Below are 16,781 nucleotides of genomic sequence, written 5' to 3' on the forward strand. Positions count from 1 at the left end.
GGAGGCAGATGCTGAGTGCCAGGAGCCTGGCTGGTACACTTGGCACCATTTAGCAGGGAGGGGCTCAGAGCTACAGCTGGGCATAGCTGCATCTATAAAAGCATATGGGTAATTTAACTTCAAAGCCTGAAACCTCTTGCAGTTTTTGAGAACTGCCTTATAGCGACTCGGACCACTGGTCCATTTAATTCAGTATTACGCCGAGTTAACTACACTGATTGGCAAAGTTTTCGGACATGAGCCTCTATGCCCTGTCTGCAGATGCCAGGGATTCAAGCTGGGTTCTGCTTGCCTAGTGAGTGTTCTGCTACTGAGTTACAGCCCTGATTACCCAATTTTCACTCATGAATGAGACTTGAGGTTGAGTCGAGAGCCTAGAAGTTCCTCACCCATGATTAATTGGATTGATTTGATTTGATTTGATTCGATCATAAGATCTCACAGAATAAAACGTACAGAGGTTCCTAATAGACATTTTTATTGATAGCCACCTGTCAACATATTCTCCATGATACCTTGGAAACTATCTACAGTGGTACCTTGGGTCTCAAACTTAATCCGTTCCAGAAGTCTGTTCGACTCCCAAAACCGTTTGAAAACCAATGCTCGACTTCCGATTGGCTGCAGGAGCTTCATGCACTCAAACGGTAGCTGCGTTGGATGTTCGGCTTCCAAAAAACGTTCACAAACTGGAACACTTACTTCTGGGTTTGCGGTGTTTGGGAGCCAAATTGTTCGACAGCTAAGCCGTTCGATAACCAAGGTACCACTGTACGGAAATTAAAGGGAATTCGGCTTCAAATGTAAGAAAAGCCCTGCCAATTTCCCTTTAATTTCCATAGACAGTTCCCATCAATTTTTCCTCTTGTTGCTGTTAGTAGTATGACAGTAGCCTCCACGGCAAATTGTGCTGTAAAGCCCATAGAGCACGATGTCCTTCCCTAGTGAACTTGGAACAGCCAGCGGAGATAGAAAGCCAACATAATACTTATTTATTAAATAACTGGGATTAAAGAACCGTCTTGGTTCAGGGAGGAGGTCTGGAGAACAACCTGGGAAATGGAAAAACCTCACTTTTCGAGGCCCTATTTAGCTGTTGGATAGCATTATAGAGCCGGCTGCCATAACCTGCGACAAACACAGTGATGCGAACTCTGCCCTTTGTGCTAACCAGATTGAATGGTGAAAACAAGGGAAGATTGATGGCTAGGCCACGAGGCATGGCAAGCAGAGACTGTGCTTTGATTTGTGACAAGTTGGGGCAGCTTATTCTTGAAGCAGCACAGTGGGGTAAACCTTGAAGGAGCTCGAAAGGTAGGAGGGCCGAGGCTCTCTCAACTCCAGGCAGTGTGTGTTGGTAAACGTTTGCACCATGCTGTGATTTTGTTTTTTACTGGCTCTAGGATAGTTTGCAGATTTAAAAAGCTATGGAGATTTATTTTTTTACTTTTTGCCTTTCTGTCTCTCTGAATTTTTGAAACTTGGAATTTTTATTTCAGATGGCTGTGGAGAAAGCTGATGAAGAACTCCCGCCGGATCCTGCCCTCTCCGCAGAGAGCCAGAGCAGAAACTTGACAGATGAGCATACCGAAGGGCGTTCAAGGCCTCAGGAGCGTGGAACTGATGCGGAGGCGACTGCGAGTGTCGACTTAGCTGAGGTTTCCCAAAGCGATGCTGCTTCCAAAGATGCGGAAGTCCTGGAGAATTCAGCCAGCAAACAGCCTAGTGCAAACACGATGGCCGGTGGCGTTTCTGCAGAGAAGATTTCTGAATTAAAGGCTTCCTCTCCTTCTGCAGAGGAGAAGGAGGACAGCCCACAGAGCGGGGGCGCCGTGTTGCTACGTCCTGCTGAAATAGGCTGGTTAGAAGCAGACAGTGATTGTGGGGAAGTCAATAAACTGTGTAGAGAGGGGAGGGGGTCACAGGATCTCCCCGTAGATGAGGAAGATATAGAAGGAGAGAGCACAGGGTGGGAATCAATTGAACTTGCTCTTTCGGACAGCAACGATACTGACTCAGAGCCCCGAGATATGGACTTGGACCAAGAGAACAAAGAAGAGGAAGGCTGTGCAATAGAAGACAGAGAAGCTGCCAGGGCCTCCACATCCCCAGTCACTTTTCCACCATCACCAGCCACAGTTTCCGAGCATCAGGCAGAATCACCTGGTACCCAAGAAGACTTTGTACTATCAACCCCTAATTCTGCATCTCTAGGCCCAACAGATGCAGTTAAGGGTTTCTGCCTTTCAGAGAAAGATAGAGAGGACAATCTGTTTGATTCCCTTCCATTACGGACTAGCCCTGTAAATCAAATAACCCATGAGGAAGTAGCCCAGTCTCCAGAGACAGAAGACGCCGTTGAATTAGCCAAACATCCCATGACTCCAAACCAAATGGATGTGGCTGAAAGCACCCGTAGGTCCCAGGAAGATAACAAAACCAACCTAGAAGATTCAGCTTCTGCACAAGCTGCTGGATTAAAGGATATGGCAACTCGAGGAGAATCTGTAGAGAGTCGAGATTCTATTGTACTGGCAAACAGCCCCAAATTTCAAAACCCAGTCGGTTCAGACGATACTTCCTTTGGTTCCATGGAAGAGAAAGCAATGAATCTGGCTGATTCAGTTTCACCGGAGGCGATTCCTATCCATCAAACAAGTCCTGATGATGTAATGGAATTGCCAACTACCCAGGAAGACTCTGCGGAATCAACCAAACGTCACATATCCCTAAATCAAATGGATTTGATTGAAGACATTTCCCAGGAAGAGGGTAACCTGACTGACCCAAGTCCGCTGCAAACTTGTGGACCGTGCCAAGTGCATAGCAGCCCATCGGTTCAAGGGGAATCCACAGGGAAACAAGAAAATTCTGCTTTATCAGCTCCAAATCTTGCACCTGAAAAAGAAACAGACTTGGTCGCGGGTTCCCGTGTTTCGCCGGAAGAGGATGGAATCCACATGGCTGATGTGGTTAAGTTGCAGGTTAGTCCTGTCTATCAAGTAATATCTGATGAAGAGGAAGACTTGCCGGGGAACCAAGATCACTCAGCTGAAAATAGCACACTCACAAAGCAAACGTGTTCAGCTGAGGATTCCTGCATCCCTGAGGAAAAGAAAGCCCTCCACCTGGTAGGTGTGGCTCCATTGCAAGTGAATGAACTGCGGTGCAACAGAGCAACTCAAGAGGAACGGAAGGCCAGGCAGACAACAGAACAACTTGGCAATTCTCAGGGCATTAACAGTGAGGACATTGAAGTCTCTCCTGTGCCCCGAGAATCGGCATCTGATGATGATAAGCTAAGCCAAGCTGTAGTTACTGTGCCTGAAGACATCAGGTCCTTTCTCTATGAGTTGATAGACACTGTGAGTGGCATGACGGCCGTGAGCAAAGAAACCGCCTTTGCGAAAGAGAATCCAGCCTTAAACTGGATTAGTTCCGTCACCCTTGAGTGTGTGACCCCTCCTGAGAGTGATGAAGAGAGTTATGCCACTGACAAGCTTGCCCATTATGACCCCAAATGGGCGATGACAGGTGACTCTTTAGCGCAGCCTAGTAACAAGAGAGACTCTCACATGGCTGTACAAAGATACGGGTGGTATCATTCAGCACTGCAGGGAAGCATAAGTTCCGGTCAGGTGGATGTGGCTGAAAGGAAGTCTCACCAAGAGACAGGAGCTGCTACGGACACCCTTGAAAGTTCTTGCTGTCCAGAGTGGGAAGACACGGGCACAAGAAGTCCAGAACGCCAGTTCCCCTTGATCCAGGCAGCTGCGTTGTGTGGGGTTGACCCAGGGCAAGTTAGTTCGGAAGCATCCATGTTTGAGGACCAGCTCAGGAAGGCAGGCAGAGAAAAGCTGCCCTTTGTGCCGTCAGTGCGTCCTACGGAATGTTTATCCGAAGAATCTGGGTCATCTGCACATAAAGACATACCTGATCTGTATGAAAACCCGGTGGAGAATCTGGAGGACCCTGAAGATGCTCCGGCCGGTGAAAGACCCGTGCCATTTGTTGGAGCTACGGGCGTGAATATAAATTGGGAAAATAAATGTGTTTCTGCGGAGGGTGTCCCAGAACTTTGCGGAGATGTCCATCACAGAGGTCAGCCTGAGATACCGTCTACAAGATCTGCTGCCTCGCCAGATGCCATGGAAATGAGTTGCGCCAGTGATTTGAGCTGTGAGAACGAGCTTCACAAGGGTGAAGGCTGGATGTATCTGGAAAACAAGGTGACGGTGCCTGATGTTGAGGCTGAGACTATCCAGTATGACTGGCCGTCCTCATTCAGGGAAGGCGATAGGTCTGTGCTGCCTTCTCCCGAAGAGTCGGGACCTCTAAAGGACTATTTAAACTTTACTATAACCAAGAAGCACCAAGAAAAAAACAGAAGCTTTCAGTCTTCCAAGAGGCGTAGCCCTTTTTTCGGAGAGCAGGAATGGAAAAACTTCTCCGATAGGGCTTGGAGGGTTCTGAACGACCCCATTCAGAGCACTTTAGATATGGAGTGTTTGCGTTTCCACGATAAGCTAAAACATACCCTAAAGAAACCACAACCTCCTACCTCTGGCGAAGCTACTCCGGAGCGCTTGCTTCAGGTAACGGCAGAGACGTTGCCATCGAGAAAGGTCCCTGAAGCTCCTGAGCTCAGTGTGCCACCCAGGAGCCGAAGCCCGCTTCTGATAACTATTTTGAATCGGGGCCCGAGGCACGGTGCCCCACACAGCAGCCCCAGGAGCAGACACAGCGACCCTTTTGAACCTCCTCCCCCGTTTGCTTCTGCCCAGGAATCAGTGAGCAATGCTGCTAGAACGAAAGGTCAAGGACAAGGGCCGGCCGCTCCTTTCCACCTCAATAAGTTAACGTACAATAATAAGCTAAAGGATTCCCGTGGAGACATATCGGTCATCATGGACGAGTTTGCCGAATTGAGCAGGTTGATGACGCAGGGCGACAGGCAAGCGAGTTTCGTGGCCAGAGAGCCAAATCCTACCTCAGAAGATGCTCTGGAGAAAAGGGGTCCCTCCTTGCCTCAGAGGACGACGTCCTACGAGCACCTCTTCACCGAACTGTGCAGCACACTACATTTCAAGCTGAAAACAGTTGCCCAGGAAGCTTGCAAAAAGCCTTATGCATTCTACCTGGTGGAAACGGGCGACAGTCCTTTCTTTGGGAGACTAAAGGTAAGATGTTTCACATTTTATTTTATCTTTTTAAAAATTATTGGTTTTCCACAAATTTTTAAACACACCAACAAACAAACAAACAAACAAACAAAAATCCTAACCTTATTAAGACTAATCTAATTAACATTGTTAAGCGACTTCCTCGTGTCCCCTTGGTTGAATTTTGGTGTATATCATTGTAAAGGTTTTCCAAAACCTATATTCTCATAAAGTTAACTTAATCACTTAACATCTTTCTTACTTTCCTGATCTAAATTTCAACATATTAATTTATCACATTACATATTAAAATCCTACGCCTATCTGGTCTTTGCAAGCTTTTCCAGTCAATTTAACTTAACAAAGATGTTTCACATTTTAAATATTGCGCCAGGTTTTAGGAGTTGGAGAAATCGGCAACGGGCGACGACTGCCCAGTGTGGATGGAACGCTTGCTCTCGGCTACACTGTAGTTTGCAAATCGGGAACCGGGCCCCTGTCTTGCACATCCCTCCTCTCAGCCTGGGTTTCCAGCTCCCTTCCCTTAACATAGGGAGCTCCCTTGCACTGAGTCAGATGGTTGGTTCATTTAGCCCACTGTTGTTGACTTGCAGTGGCTTTTCAGGGGTTCTGAAACCCGGGGGCTTCCTCATGTAAAGCAAATACCCTGACCCTGGCCTTTCCAGCGTTGTTGGTGTGGAATGATTCTAACCGGGGTTCGCCTCTGAACCGGGGTATGCAAACCAGCTTCCATCCCTGCTCAGGGGACACTAACCTTGGTTAGTGTTTGCGCATGCTGAGCAGTAATACATGATTACACTGGGTGGCAGGGTGTGTGTGTGTGTGTGTGGCAGGAGGGAAAGAGGGAGGATCGCAGATTCCATAGGCAGGCCCAGGTTTCCACACCACAATGTCCAGGGTGCCAGCACTGGAGTTTAATGTTGAAAATGGCAGCACCAGCGAGGGTGCCCCGGTATCCCCTACTGAGGACCAGCCTCCAAAGGGCACCATGTTGACAAAGGCTGCTCTGCTTCATGGTGAATCTCCTCTTTGCTGATGGAGGTTTGGGCTAGGTGGCTTTTGAGGTCCCTTCTGGCTCTGATTCTCTGGGTGTCCAGTCATTCTGGGGCTCTAGCATTAAAAAAAACACAACCCAAACCTACTCTCAGCTGTCCATGTCCCCCTCCTCTCTTTGCTTTCGTTTAAAAAAGGAACATCATATTTAATGTGCAGGACTTGATTGTATGGAAAGTGCTTTTGGGTGGGATTCTGCTGCAGTTAGCAGCCTTGGGCGAATCTCCCATGTCAAGAGAGGAGAACAGGACAACAGAAGTGTGATATTAGCAGAATAGTGTTGGACTCTGACCTGGGAGACCAGGATTCAAAAACCCACTTCAGCCATGAAGCTTGCTGGGTCACCTTGAGCTGCTCCTTGTCTCTCAGCCTATCCTACCTCACAGGGTTGTTGGGAGAACAAATGGGGAAGGGGAGAGAAAACCATGCAGACCCCCTTGAGCTCCTTGGAGGAAAAGCTGACATATAAATGGAACAAACAAATAGCAATGAACACGATGGATTTTGTTTGTACTGGATTAGAGGACTCGTCTCTGTCCCTTACCTGCAGAATTATCCTGAATTTCTGTTGCTGCTTGAAGACGCAGAAAAACTCTGGTTTTGTTTTCATTTTTGCTTTTAACTGTGAAAGCAGCCATTCTGGTTTTGGTGATGGGCTTTTTTAAACGTTATGTTTCAGAACTTGCTGAAAAAAGGGAGTCATGTCGAAATGAAGCCTCTGCATTTTTGTAAGACAAGCCACCCCGAGGGAGACAGACTGGTGGTCATCATTAGGAACGAGGACATATACCCACACATATATAAAGTAGGTTCAAAAGTGCCTTTCCTGTGTGGCACAGGAAAAACAGCTTCCGGATATTAAAACCTGCTTCTCTTCCCTCCCACTGCCAAATGCTTCTAACGTTCCCCCTCCCTGGTGCTTCAGTGCTTTACAAAACATGGGAAGCTGCCTTTGTATAGGCAGACTTTCGGTTCATCAAGCACAGTTTGTCTACACTGACTGGCAGCACCTTTCCAGCGTTTTGCACAGAGGACCCTATGGGCTGTATCTGGAGAGGCCAGGAATTGGACCTGGGTTCAGTTCTGCATGCAGAGCAGACTCTCCGCCGCCAGTATGACGTTCGGTTCACGATACTGGTTCCCAGCCGTCGCCAGCACTGGGCGTAGCATTTGGCTTCCTGCTAATCTTGAACCTCAGCCTTCACTGAGGCAAGTTTCCAGTCCCTGTGAGGTTGTGAAAGAGAAGCTTGCTTACAATGCAGTAAGCATTCCGCAACTTTGCTCGATCATACAGGTGGCAGGATTCCCCTCTGCGTCACCCTAAATTTGGAAGGCTAAGCAAGTTTTAGCAGGGAATACACAGGCCTGATTGCTATCTGTTGTGGGTAGGAGTTCCTGTTTCTGTGTGTGCCTTCCTCCCAAAGTCTGAGAAGGGTCAGATCCAGGGGCAGAGAGCAGGCGTGGGCGTGGCTGGCGCACGTCCTGGGGGTGTGGCGTCCCGTGCCGCCTGCGGGGGTGGGGGGCAGCCATGATGGCACCCACTGGGATCGCGCTGCCAGGGGCGGTGTGCTCCCCCCGCACCCCTCGTCCTCTGCCAGTGGTCAGATCTCTTGCTTGTGCACCCGGTGCCACTCTCTGCCCACCCGAGGGAAACGTAACCGATGGACCAGTGCTGAACCTGAAAAAACATTTGTCTCCTGGGCAGATCCCGTCCTTGCTGAGGCTAAAGCGCTTTCCCAGCGTGACCTTTGTGGGAGTGGACAGCCCTGAGGACATCTTTGACAACACGCATCAGGAGCTGTTCCACAGCGGGGGCTTCGTGGTGTCTGATGACAAAGTGCTCGAGGCGATGACAGTAGGTGAGATGTTGCGCCCAGTGTGCCAGTTCCGGAAAAGCACAGCTTTCTGGAGGCGGTGTGTCTTCGGAAATGGTGCACAGGGATTGTTTCCTGTGATTGAATGTTGTGGCAGTATAAATAGAAGTAAACCTCCCTGCAAGCATGTCAGGGAGAATACGTCTCCTCGTATTAAATACAGTATTTGTCTTCCGCTCGCATCTCCCTTAGATGTGGCCTGGTGCATCTCCCAGTAGTATGGTGCTTTGCAGTGCTATGTATGAAGTCCTAAACAGTTTGGTACCCAAATACCTGAAAGAGCATCTCACCCGATACCAGCCACCTTGGGCCTACAATCAGGATGGAGCCCAGATGCTGGCCGTGCTGCTGTGCATTGCCCTCCCGGGGTTGACCCACGACAGGGCCTTCTCAGTGGTAGTTCCCTGCTTGTGGAACACCTTCCCTGCTGAGGTGTCTCGCTCATTATTAACATTTTGGAGGGACCTTAAAAGGTTCACCCAGATATTTAATGGCTGAAATACTGCTCCTTGGCACCTTTGAAATTATTAACCTTTAAGGATACTTGACTTATTCCCCCCCCCATTTATTAATTTCTTCAGGGGGGGTTTCCTTCAAGGGATGGGATGGCTTTGCTGTTTTGTGGGCTCCTTTGAGAGGAAGGGTGGGGTAAAAATCCAATCAATAATACGGAGGATGATTCAGTGAACGGCGACAGTGGCAATATTGATGGCTAAGGACCGGCAGCCTCAATAACGGGGGCTCCCCAGCTGTTACCATGTGACAGCAGAGACGGAACTCTAGGCAGCCAAACTTCGTAGTTTTCACTGTCCTGTTGTGCTGATGCTCTTCCTGCAGGGGAGCTGAAGGACGCTGTCAAAACCTTGGAGAAGCTCAACTGCAGCCACGGGAGATGGAGCTGGCTCCTTCACTACAAAGAGACCAAGAGACTCCGAGAGGACGCCAGGTGAGGATGACTCTGGCGCTGACTAAATCCCTTCTCCTGCTAAGTTCCTGCAGAGTCGTCATCCCCCTGCTTTGCATACTTGCCCCCCCTGGTCTTCCATCATTGAGGGCCACAAAATTCCTCCTGCTGCCCTGGAAACCCCATCCCACAAGCGCAGCCTTCCGGGATGCCTTTTCCTGGGTCCCGCTTCTCCATGCAAGCATGTATTTCTTTCCTTACTCCCTATACAGTGGTGCCCCGCAAGACGAATGCCTCGCAAGATGGAAAACTCGCTAGCCGAAAGAGTTTTCCGTTTTGGAGGTGCTTCGCAAAACGAATTTCCTATGGGCTTGCTTCGCAAGACGACAATGTCTTGCGAGTTCCTGCTGGTTTTTTTTCCTCCCCCCCCCTTTTTCTAAGCCACTTATCAGCTGATCCGATCAGCAGATAAGCCGCTAAAAGCCACTAATAGCGCTAATCTGCTAATCCGTCAATGGGCTTGCTTCGCAAGACGAAAAAACTGCTAGACGAAGAGAATAACAGAACGGATTCTTTTCGTCTTGCGAGGCACCACTGTATTTACAGACTGCCCTGTTTCAAGCTCTCAGGTAACAACAAAGACAGTTTAAAACCACAGTTTACTGAAATGATCAAATAAATTGATTGAGGCATCGGATGCAGACACTGGGGATATCCTTCCTCCCCAATGCACACAGCCAGGCCCTGATCCGAGCCGGTGCTTCCACGTGCCTCCCCTCCTCCCGAGTAGCTTCCGTGGACAGTTCAGCAGCTGCCTTGAAGTTCCTGCCTGGCTCTCTGTCTCCTCTGCTGCTGTGGCTCCGTACATCTGAGGTCCAGCCAGGAACCCAGGCAGTGGCCATGGGGGCCTCTAGTCTGGGGTCAGGGGTGTCTGGCTCTGCTGCACTGGAGATCCACTTGAGGACCCTGCTTTCTTTTGTTGCTCCTTAGGAGGAGGTCTGAACCTGGACAGAACTGGTCTCTGGTTTGAGGACATTACCTAACCACGTTTCCCCTGAACGCTGCTTCCAATCACATGCCTGCAGTGGGCTTCTTGGCCTGAGAAAGAGATCCACTGGGTCCCAAAAGCCTGCAAGCCCAACTCTCTCTGCAGTGTAACACTCCCTTGCATGTGCCCTGCTTCGCCCTGCTGCTGGCTAAATGAAAAGTATTCGGTTCCTCTGAATTTCAGCACATGGAACTCCCATAGGATATGCCTGCATTCTTATTCATTTATATAATGTCGTTAGCTCAAGAAGCAACTCTCTGGGCAGCATCCTGCATTGCAGGGGCTTGGACTGGATGACCCTTGGTGTCTGTTCCCATTCTACAATTCTCCGATTCTTATTCTGTGAATAAGAGGTGTGCTTTTGGGGCACAGTCCCAAACTCAAAGCTGTTTGGGACCAAACTCTCTCGACGTTTTGTTCTCCTGCAGGAAGGACCCTGCAGCTCACGCCAAGGAGATGCTCCTGAAATCCTGCCAGGGTTCCAACATCACCGAAGTTCTCCACTACCATCAGTGCGATTCCAAGTCTTCCCCGAGATCCGAGCATCTGAATTGCTTGCTGAACTTGCAGGTTCAGCACATCAGCAGGAGATTTGCCGTGTTCCTCACAGGTAGGGAGATCTTGCCATATCCTGGCTGTGGGGGCACTTCTCATATGGATAGCTTCTCCTCTCCCCTCACCCCGCAAAAAAACCCACATTTTCAGGGCAGTGTGAAAAAGGATGTGGAGACAAGCAGCCTTTGTGGATCCTGGCCCTGCTGAGAGGAGCTTTCCACTGCCTTGAGCTTTTCCAGAATTTCCAGAGGTTTAGAGTATTCCTGAATGGCAGAGCAGCCAATGAGACCATAATGGGATCGTTAGGAAAGGAGTTGAAAACAAAAGTGCCGATATCATAATGGGATTGTGCATATCTATGGCGCTACCACACATGGGATGCCGTTTTCAGTTCTGCTTACCATACCTACAAAAGGATAGTGTAGAGCTGGAAAAGGTTCAGAAAACGGCAGTCAAGATGGTTTGGAGCCACGCTGGGAGCTTTTTAGTTTAGAACAGATGAGAGCAAACTAAACATTTGGGAATTTTTCTTGTCTTTTTTAAGGGAAAAATGCAGATGTAGCTAACTTTAAAAGAGGATTAGACAAATTCATGGAGTTGTTGGCTGCTAGCGATGAGGGGTATATTTTACCCACTGTCAGATGCAGTGTGGTTCTGAGGCATGCAATTGTCCCCTGTGAGATCATGATGTTGGGTTAGATGGGACTTTGTCCTGAAGCAACGGACAGGCTCTGCTTACATTCGTGTGTGTTCTCCAGGTGTTGTACACTAAAACTCCCATCACCTCCGACCATTGGCTGATGGGAGTTGTAGTCCAAAAACTGCTGGAGAGCACTATGCTTGCTTTCCTGATACAGATCTGGTCTTAAGAGCAAAGGCACACATGGGCATTTTGGGTTCCTGCTTCCCAGCTCTGACGCACCCCTTCTCTGTTACTGCCGATCGACCAGAGAAATTACTTTAAGAGGAGTTTCACAAGGCCAAAACTGATCTTGGAAGCTCAAGCATTTCCCCCAACCAACTCCATCCCCACATATCCAGAGTTGACCCAGCTCCTTGGAATTTAGCTTGTTGGGAAGCCATCTCAGGGCACTGTATATTTTGCAGAGGTAGCAACAGTAACATCTCCTTTTTTCATTCGCTCCTTGTAGGGAAACCCAGCGCCAGCCGAGAGGCCATGGAGAATAAGGGGATCCTGGTGCTGGATGCAAATACTTTCGTTGCGACGGCTGAAAGTTTGGCGGCACCGTTTAGAAGTGGCTGTTGGTAAGCGGGAAGCCACGGGGGTCGTTTTTTGTACCGGGGAACAGTGCAAATGGAGAAAACTGGAAGGCTTGCTAGCACCAGCCTTGGAGGGCAGATTTCATGAGTGGCAGGCGTTGTGAGCGCTCCCTATTCTGCCCCCTCTCCCTGCTTTTTTTTTAGACCAGGGGGTTGGAACTGCTTTCAACCAAAGGTCCACAGTCCCTTCTAGCCACAGAACAGGGGTGGGCAGGGCCAGATGCAAAAGTGGGAGGAGCAAGAGGGATGATCACTTTAAGGACACTTTGCAGCCAGACCAAAATGCATTGGGATGTGAGCAGTTTGGCCTGGGGATAAAAAGCCTGTACTGGGGATGTGTCATAGGATCACAGAGCTGGAAGGAGTTCTGAGGGCCAGATGAAGAAGTTTGAAGGGGCCGCATTTGACCCCTGGGTCTGAGCACAGGGTTTTTTAGAGCAATATTGCTTACATGAGTTGGTACAATGTCCCAGAGAGATGAATCAGGAAGGCCCTGGTTCGAACCCCACCTCTGCCTTGAACTCCAGAGGGGGGTCTGGAAGCACCCTCCTCCCCATAGTTGCAATTTGAGGCTGATAAAATACTGAGTTCCCTTGCATTGGAAGGATTATTGGGGAGGGGGCAACCTTATGAGTCAGCAGATACCATTGTGCTAACAGCGTCCTTATTGAACATGAAGAAGAAGAGTTTGGATTTGATATCCCGCTTTATCACTACCCGAAGGAGTCTCAAAGTGGCTAACAATCTCCTTTCCCTTCCTCCCCCACAACAAACACTCTATGAGGTGAGTGGGGCTGAGAGACTTCAGAGAAGTGTGACTGGTCCAAGGTCACCCAGCAGCTGCATGTGGAGGAGTGGAGACGTGAACCCGGTTCCCCAGATTACGAGTCCACCGATCTTAACCACTTCACCACACTGGCTCTGGGAACTGGAATCTCAGCGTCTGGTTGCTCACCCCACCTCAAAAAAGTGCATGCATGTGAAATGCTTTGAGCACTAAAGCACCATAAAAATACTAAAAATATCGTCCTTGTTTCTGATGCCGCACTGCGAACAGAACGGTTGAAGGGCTCCACCTGGTGGTCTGTGAAAGACCTGCACCCACAGCCTAGTTTTTTTCTGCCTCTCTTGTGTCTCCAGCCCGGGTGCATCTTCATTACTTTTTCCATTCTGTGGGGCCTCCTCCAAAGAGCTCAGTGCAGCATACATGATTAGCCCCTGCTGTTTTATTCTTGCAGCAGCTATGGGAGAGAAGGGGGCTGGCCGAATGTCAGCCAGTGATCTCCTGGATTGACGGATATTTGAACCTGGATCTGACATCCACTTCATCTGCTTGTGGATGAAGTGGATTAGAACACCTGCAGTATATGCATATGAATTACCGTGTTTTTCGCTCTATAGGACGCACCAGACCATAGGACGCACCTTGTTTTAGAGGGGGAGAACAAGGAAAAAAACTCCCCCTCTCTGCTCAGCGCCCCTTCAGCGTAGCGGCAGGAGAAACGGAGCCCCTTCTATTTCTCCTCCCGCTTCGCTGAAGGGGCGCTGCGCAGCTCTCCCTCTCTGCTGAAGCCAGGAGAGTCCTGCTTTCCTGGCTTCAGCAAAAGGAACCCGAAGCCTTCGGAGCGTAGCGTGAGTTCCTGCTGCGCTCCTCAGGCTTCAGATTCCTTTCGCTGAAGCCAGGAGAGTCTATCCCTGAAGCCTGGAGAGTGAGGGGTCGGTGCGCACTGACCCCTCTCGTTCTCCAGGCTTCAGCGAAAGCAATGCAAAGCCTCCGGAGCACAGAGGGAAGGCTCCCTCTGCGCTTTGGAAGCTTTGCATTGCTATCGCTGAAGCCAAGGAGCCTGCATTTGCTCCATAAGACGCACACACATTTTCCCTTAATTTTTGGAGGGGGAAAAGTGCATCCTATAGAGCGAAAAATACAGGTTGTTTCAAGCAAGGTTTCCCAAACTTGGGTCTCCAGCTGTTTTTGGACTATAGTTCCCTTCATCCCTGCTAGTTAGGGATGATGGGAACTGTAGTCCAAAAACAGCTGGAAACACAAGTTTGGGAAACCCTGATTTAAAATAAGGCAGTGGGCTGGTTGTGATGGAAACTTTCGTCTGGAGGGCCAGTTTCCCCATCCCTGCTGGAGATGTTGAGTTGAAAGGGGAAATGTCTGTGCAACAGGAGACACCTCAAGGATACCAGCAAGCAAGACTTTGACCACTGAGATGCTGCTGGAAACAAAAATACTGTTTGAACTCAAGACCAAAAGTGTACTGTATTATTCTCCCCCTAATTCAAGAGAATGTTGAATTATGGCAGACCGTGCCTTTTGTGTAATAACATCTCCTCCCTGCTCCGTATCAGTTTGCCATTTTGAAATACACAGCAGCATCAAGAGTGGTCCTTACTGTGATGTGTGTCCCTTTATTTTAGGTAACCGAGACAGATGCCTTCCTGACCCTCCACAGTCCTGGCGCAGAACGCTGAACAAACCTGTTCAGTCCCAGGAGAGAAATTATTATTTTTTTCTGCTTCCTGACTTGCACAATAAAAATTGTGCCTCATGCATAGGATGTTTTCTTTCCTTGTTCTTCCCCACTCCATCCTTGAATAGAACGGTAGCTGTTTTATTTAAGGGCTGCTGTTTTACTTAAGGGTTGTAGAGAAAAGTCGTTTTTATTTAACCACAATGTGGAAAAACCTTGTAAGAAAATTATTTGTGTTATTATTGATAGGAATTGTCTTGCATAGGAAGAAGCGTTATAATGACTGGGTTGTGCAGCTAATTATAATTATCATTGTGGGGTGGGGCAGGGGAGGGTTACCTGTGTTACTTGAAGGTTTAGGAATCAGTCTGTTGGAGACAGTTTTTCCAGACATACGGTACCTAACAGGCTCCATCCACCTGGAGCTTCACTGCTAGGCTTTTGGACACTGGCTCAGATTAATTTAAGCAGTGCAATGGCAAAGCGGAATTGAGTCGCAGGTGGATCGTGATTGGTGTACTTAAATCACAAGCAACTTGGGGTCTGGTTTCCCCTTTTTAAAAATCACACTAAAACAAGTTACTGTGCAATGAACGTTACCTTTCAAGGTTTTTTTTATTCATCTTTTGCTGATGGGTATTAACCAGTAACAAGCAGAACTCCACCCCCCCACCCCCTTGTAGATAGCAGAGTTTGAATTCTTGAATTAAAAACCTCCTTTCCTCTCTGAACTATTTATGGTGTTGCAATAAAGGGCCTCCCCGGATTACAGCACCGACGAGAGGCAGAAACGTTGTATCTCTTTGCAGATTTTTTTTTTTGTAACTAACATTTATAAATAAAGCTGGATAAAAAGTTGTTGGCCTGACTCAATGCAACGTCAAATGACTGGGAGGGTGACAACCGCCGCAGACTCCAAAAGTGCGGTTCATTGTTCAAGTGTAAAGTGGTTTTTGCACTGGGGCAAAGAGCTGCAAACTTGCCAAAGCAGAGTGGGGTTGGCAGCAGGTAGACAGCAATTTTGAGCCAGAGGTGGTTGATGAATGAAGGGGTCAAGCCAGTATATGGCAGCTGTGAAAAAGGCGAGTCCCAAGGGATAAAAAATGCTGGAGTCACAATGTCCTCTGGGGCAGCTACGGTTGGAATTTATATTTGACTACCATAAAATGTGATAATGGCATGGGCGGTCTTTTCTGCTATCAACATCGACCAGCTTCACAGGGGCATTCTGTTTGGTTTGAGCATTGCATTGCAGCAAGGCTGAAATTCTCACTTCAAATCTGTCCTTAAGACCCGGTTCTTCCAGAAGATTGATCGTCAGCTGGCCTCAAGTGCTAATCATTCCCCCAGATTCACCACTGTAAGCTTTCTGCGGAGCAGGGATGGGGAAACCAGTCTCACTCACATTGGGACTCCAGTTCCCATCAGCCCCAGGCAGCAGAGCCGGTGGTCAAGGACGATGGGTGCTGTAGTCTAGCGACATCTCTGCTGTAATAGTCCTGTCAGAATTTATCAGGGTTGTGTTGTGTCTACCTAGGGCAAATCCTTAGACTTTGAAACAGTAATATTGATGGGCACTGGGGAACGTTCATAAGCCTATGACCTAGACTTACCAGGATCTCCTCCATTCACCCTCCCACCAGGACAACCCCCCCCCCCCCGGTGTCTGCATACTAGGCAAAACGTCTGCAAGCATCATTGCATCCACAGAGTCTTCTCCAAATTCCAAGAGGGACTAGCTAAAATTTCTGAAGCACTGGGTGACATATATGCCACTGCAAACTGGTTTAGTGGTTACTGCTTCTTGGCAGGCGGCAAGGAAAGCATGAATGTGTTCTTCAAAATTCTCAACTGCATTGAGCACCATTTGGTGGAAAGGGAGAAATCCAAACAATGAAAACTAAGCTCCGACCTTACGCTAGTGTTTGCGAGAGCAAGATGGACCTCGCAAAACGTTCAAGCAGAAAGTAAAGCCGACAGAAGCCTCCCAAACATGAGAAAGAATGCTGCCAGCTCTCAGTGCAGAGTATCTCCCTGGCAGTCTTAAGAACTAGGAAGTTTGTGTTAGGATATAGTTCTGTTCCACCATAAAAGGGTACAGGCATGACTGTTGTGTGTCACATCTCTGTTTACTTCCAGCGCTTGCTGGGAAGTTCCGTTTGTATATTGCTTTTAGCTGTTTTACTGGAGACGAAGAAGAAGAGCTTGGATTTGATATCCCGCCTTTCACTCCCTTTAAGGAGTCTCAAAGCGACTAACATTCTCCTTTCCCTTCCTCCCCCACAACAAACACTCTGTGAGGTGAGTGGGGCTGAGAGACTTCAAAGAAGTGTGACTGGCCCAAGGGCACCCAGCATGTGGAGGAGCGGAGACGCAAACCCGGTTCCCCAGATTACAAGACTACCG

General features: G+C 48.7%; 2 protein-coding genes across 4 annotated transcripts in view; one reads left to right on the forward strand and one right to left on the reverse strand.

Annotated features, from left to right (window-relative positions):
• The window catches only part of TASOR2 (transcription activation suppressor family member 2), a 61,541-nt gene extending 46,308 nt beyond the window's left edge, over positions 1 to 15,233 (forward strand). For all 3 annotated transcript variants that reach the window (XM_083460845.1, XM_083460847.1, XM_083460846.1), the window contains 7 exons: positions 1,500 to 5,180; positions 6,916 to 7,041; positions 7,942 to 8,095; positions 8,948 to 9,056; positions 10,491 to 10,672; positions 11,769 to 11,883; positions 14,323 to 15,233. In XM_083460845.1, coding sequence (XP_083316971.1) covers positions 1,500 to 5,180; positions 6,916 to 7,041; positions 7,942 to 8,095; positions 8,948 to 9,056; positions 10,491 to 10,672; positions 11,769 to 11,883; positions 14,323 to 14,326 — 4,371 coding nt within the window. In that variant the 3' untranslated portion in view covers positions 14,327 to 15,233. The remainder of the gene's footprint in view (positions 1 to 1,499; positions 5,181 to 6,915; positions 7,042 to 7,941; positions 8,096 to 8,947; positions 9,057 to 10,490; positions 10,673 to 11,768; positions 11,884 to 14,322) is intronic.
• The window catches only part of IL15RA (interleukin 15 receptor subunit alpha), a 237,522-nt gene that overhangs the window by 52,424 nt on the left and 168,317 nt on the right, over positions 1 to 16,781 (reverse strand). The gene's annotated exons all lie outside the window — the stretch shown is intronic.

Source organism: Podarcis liolepis (genome assembly GCF_965112155.1).
Source record: "Podarcis liolepis genome assembly, chromosome: 10".
Taxonomy (NCBI): Eukaryota; Metazoa; Chordata; class Lepidosauria; order Squamata; family Lacertidae; genus Podarcis; species Podarcis liolepis.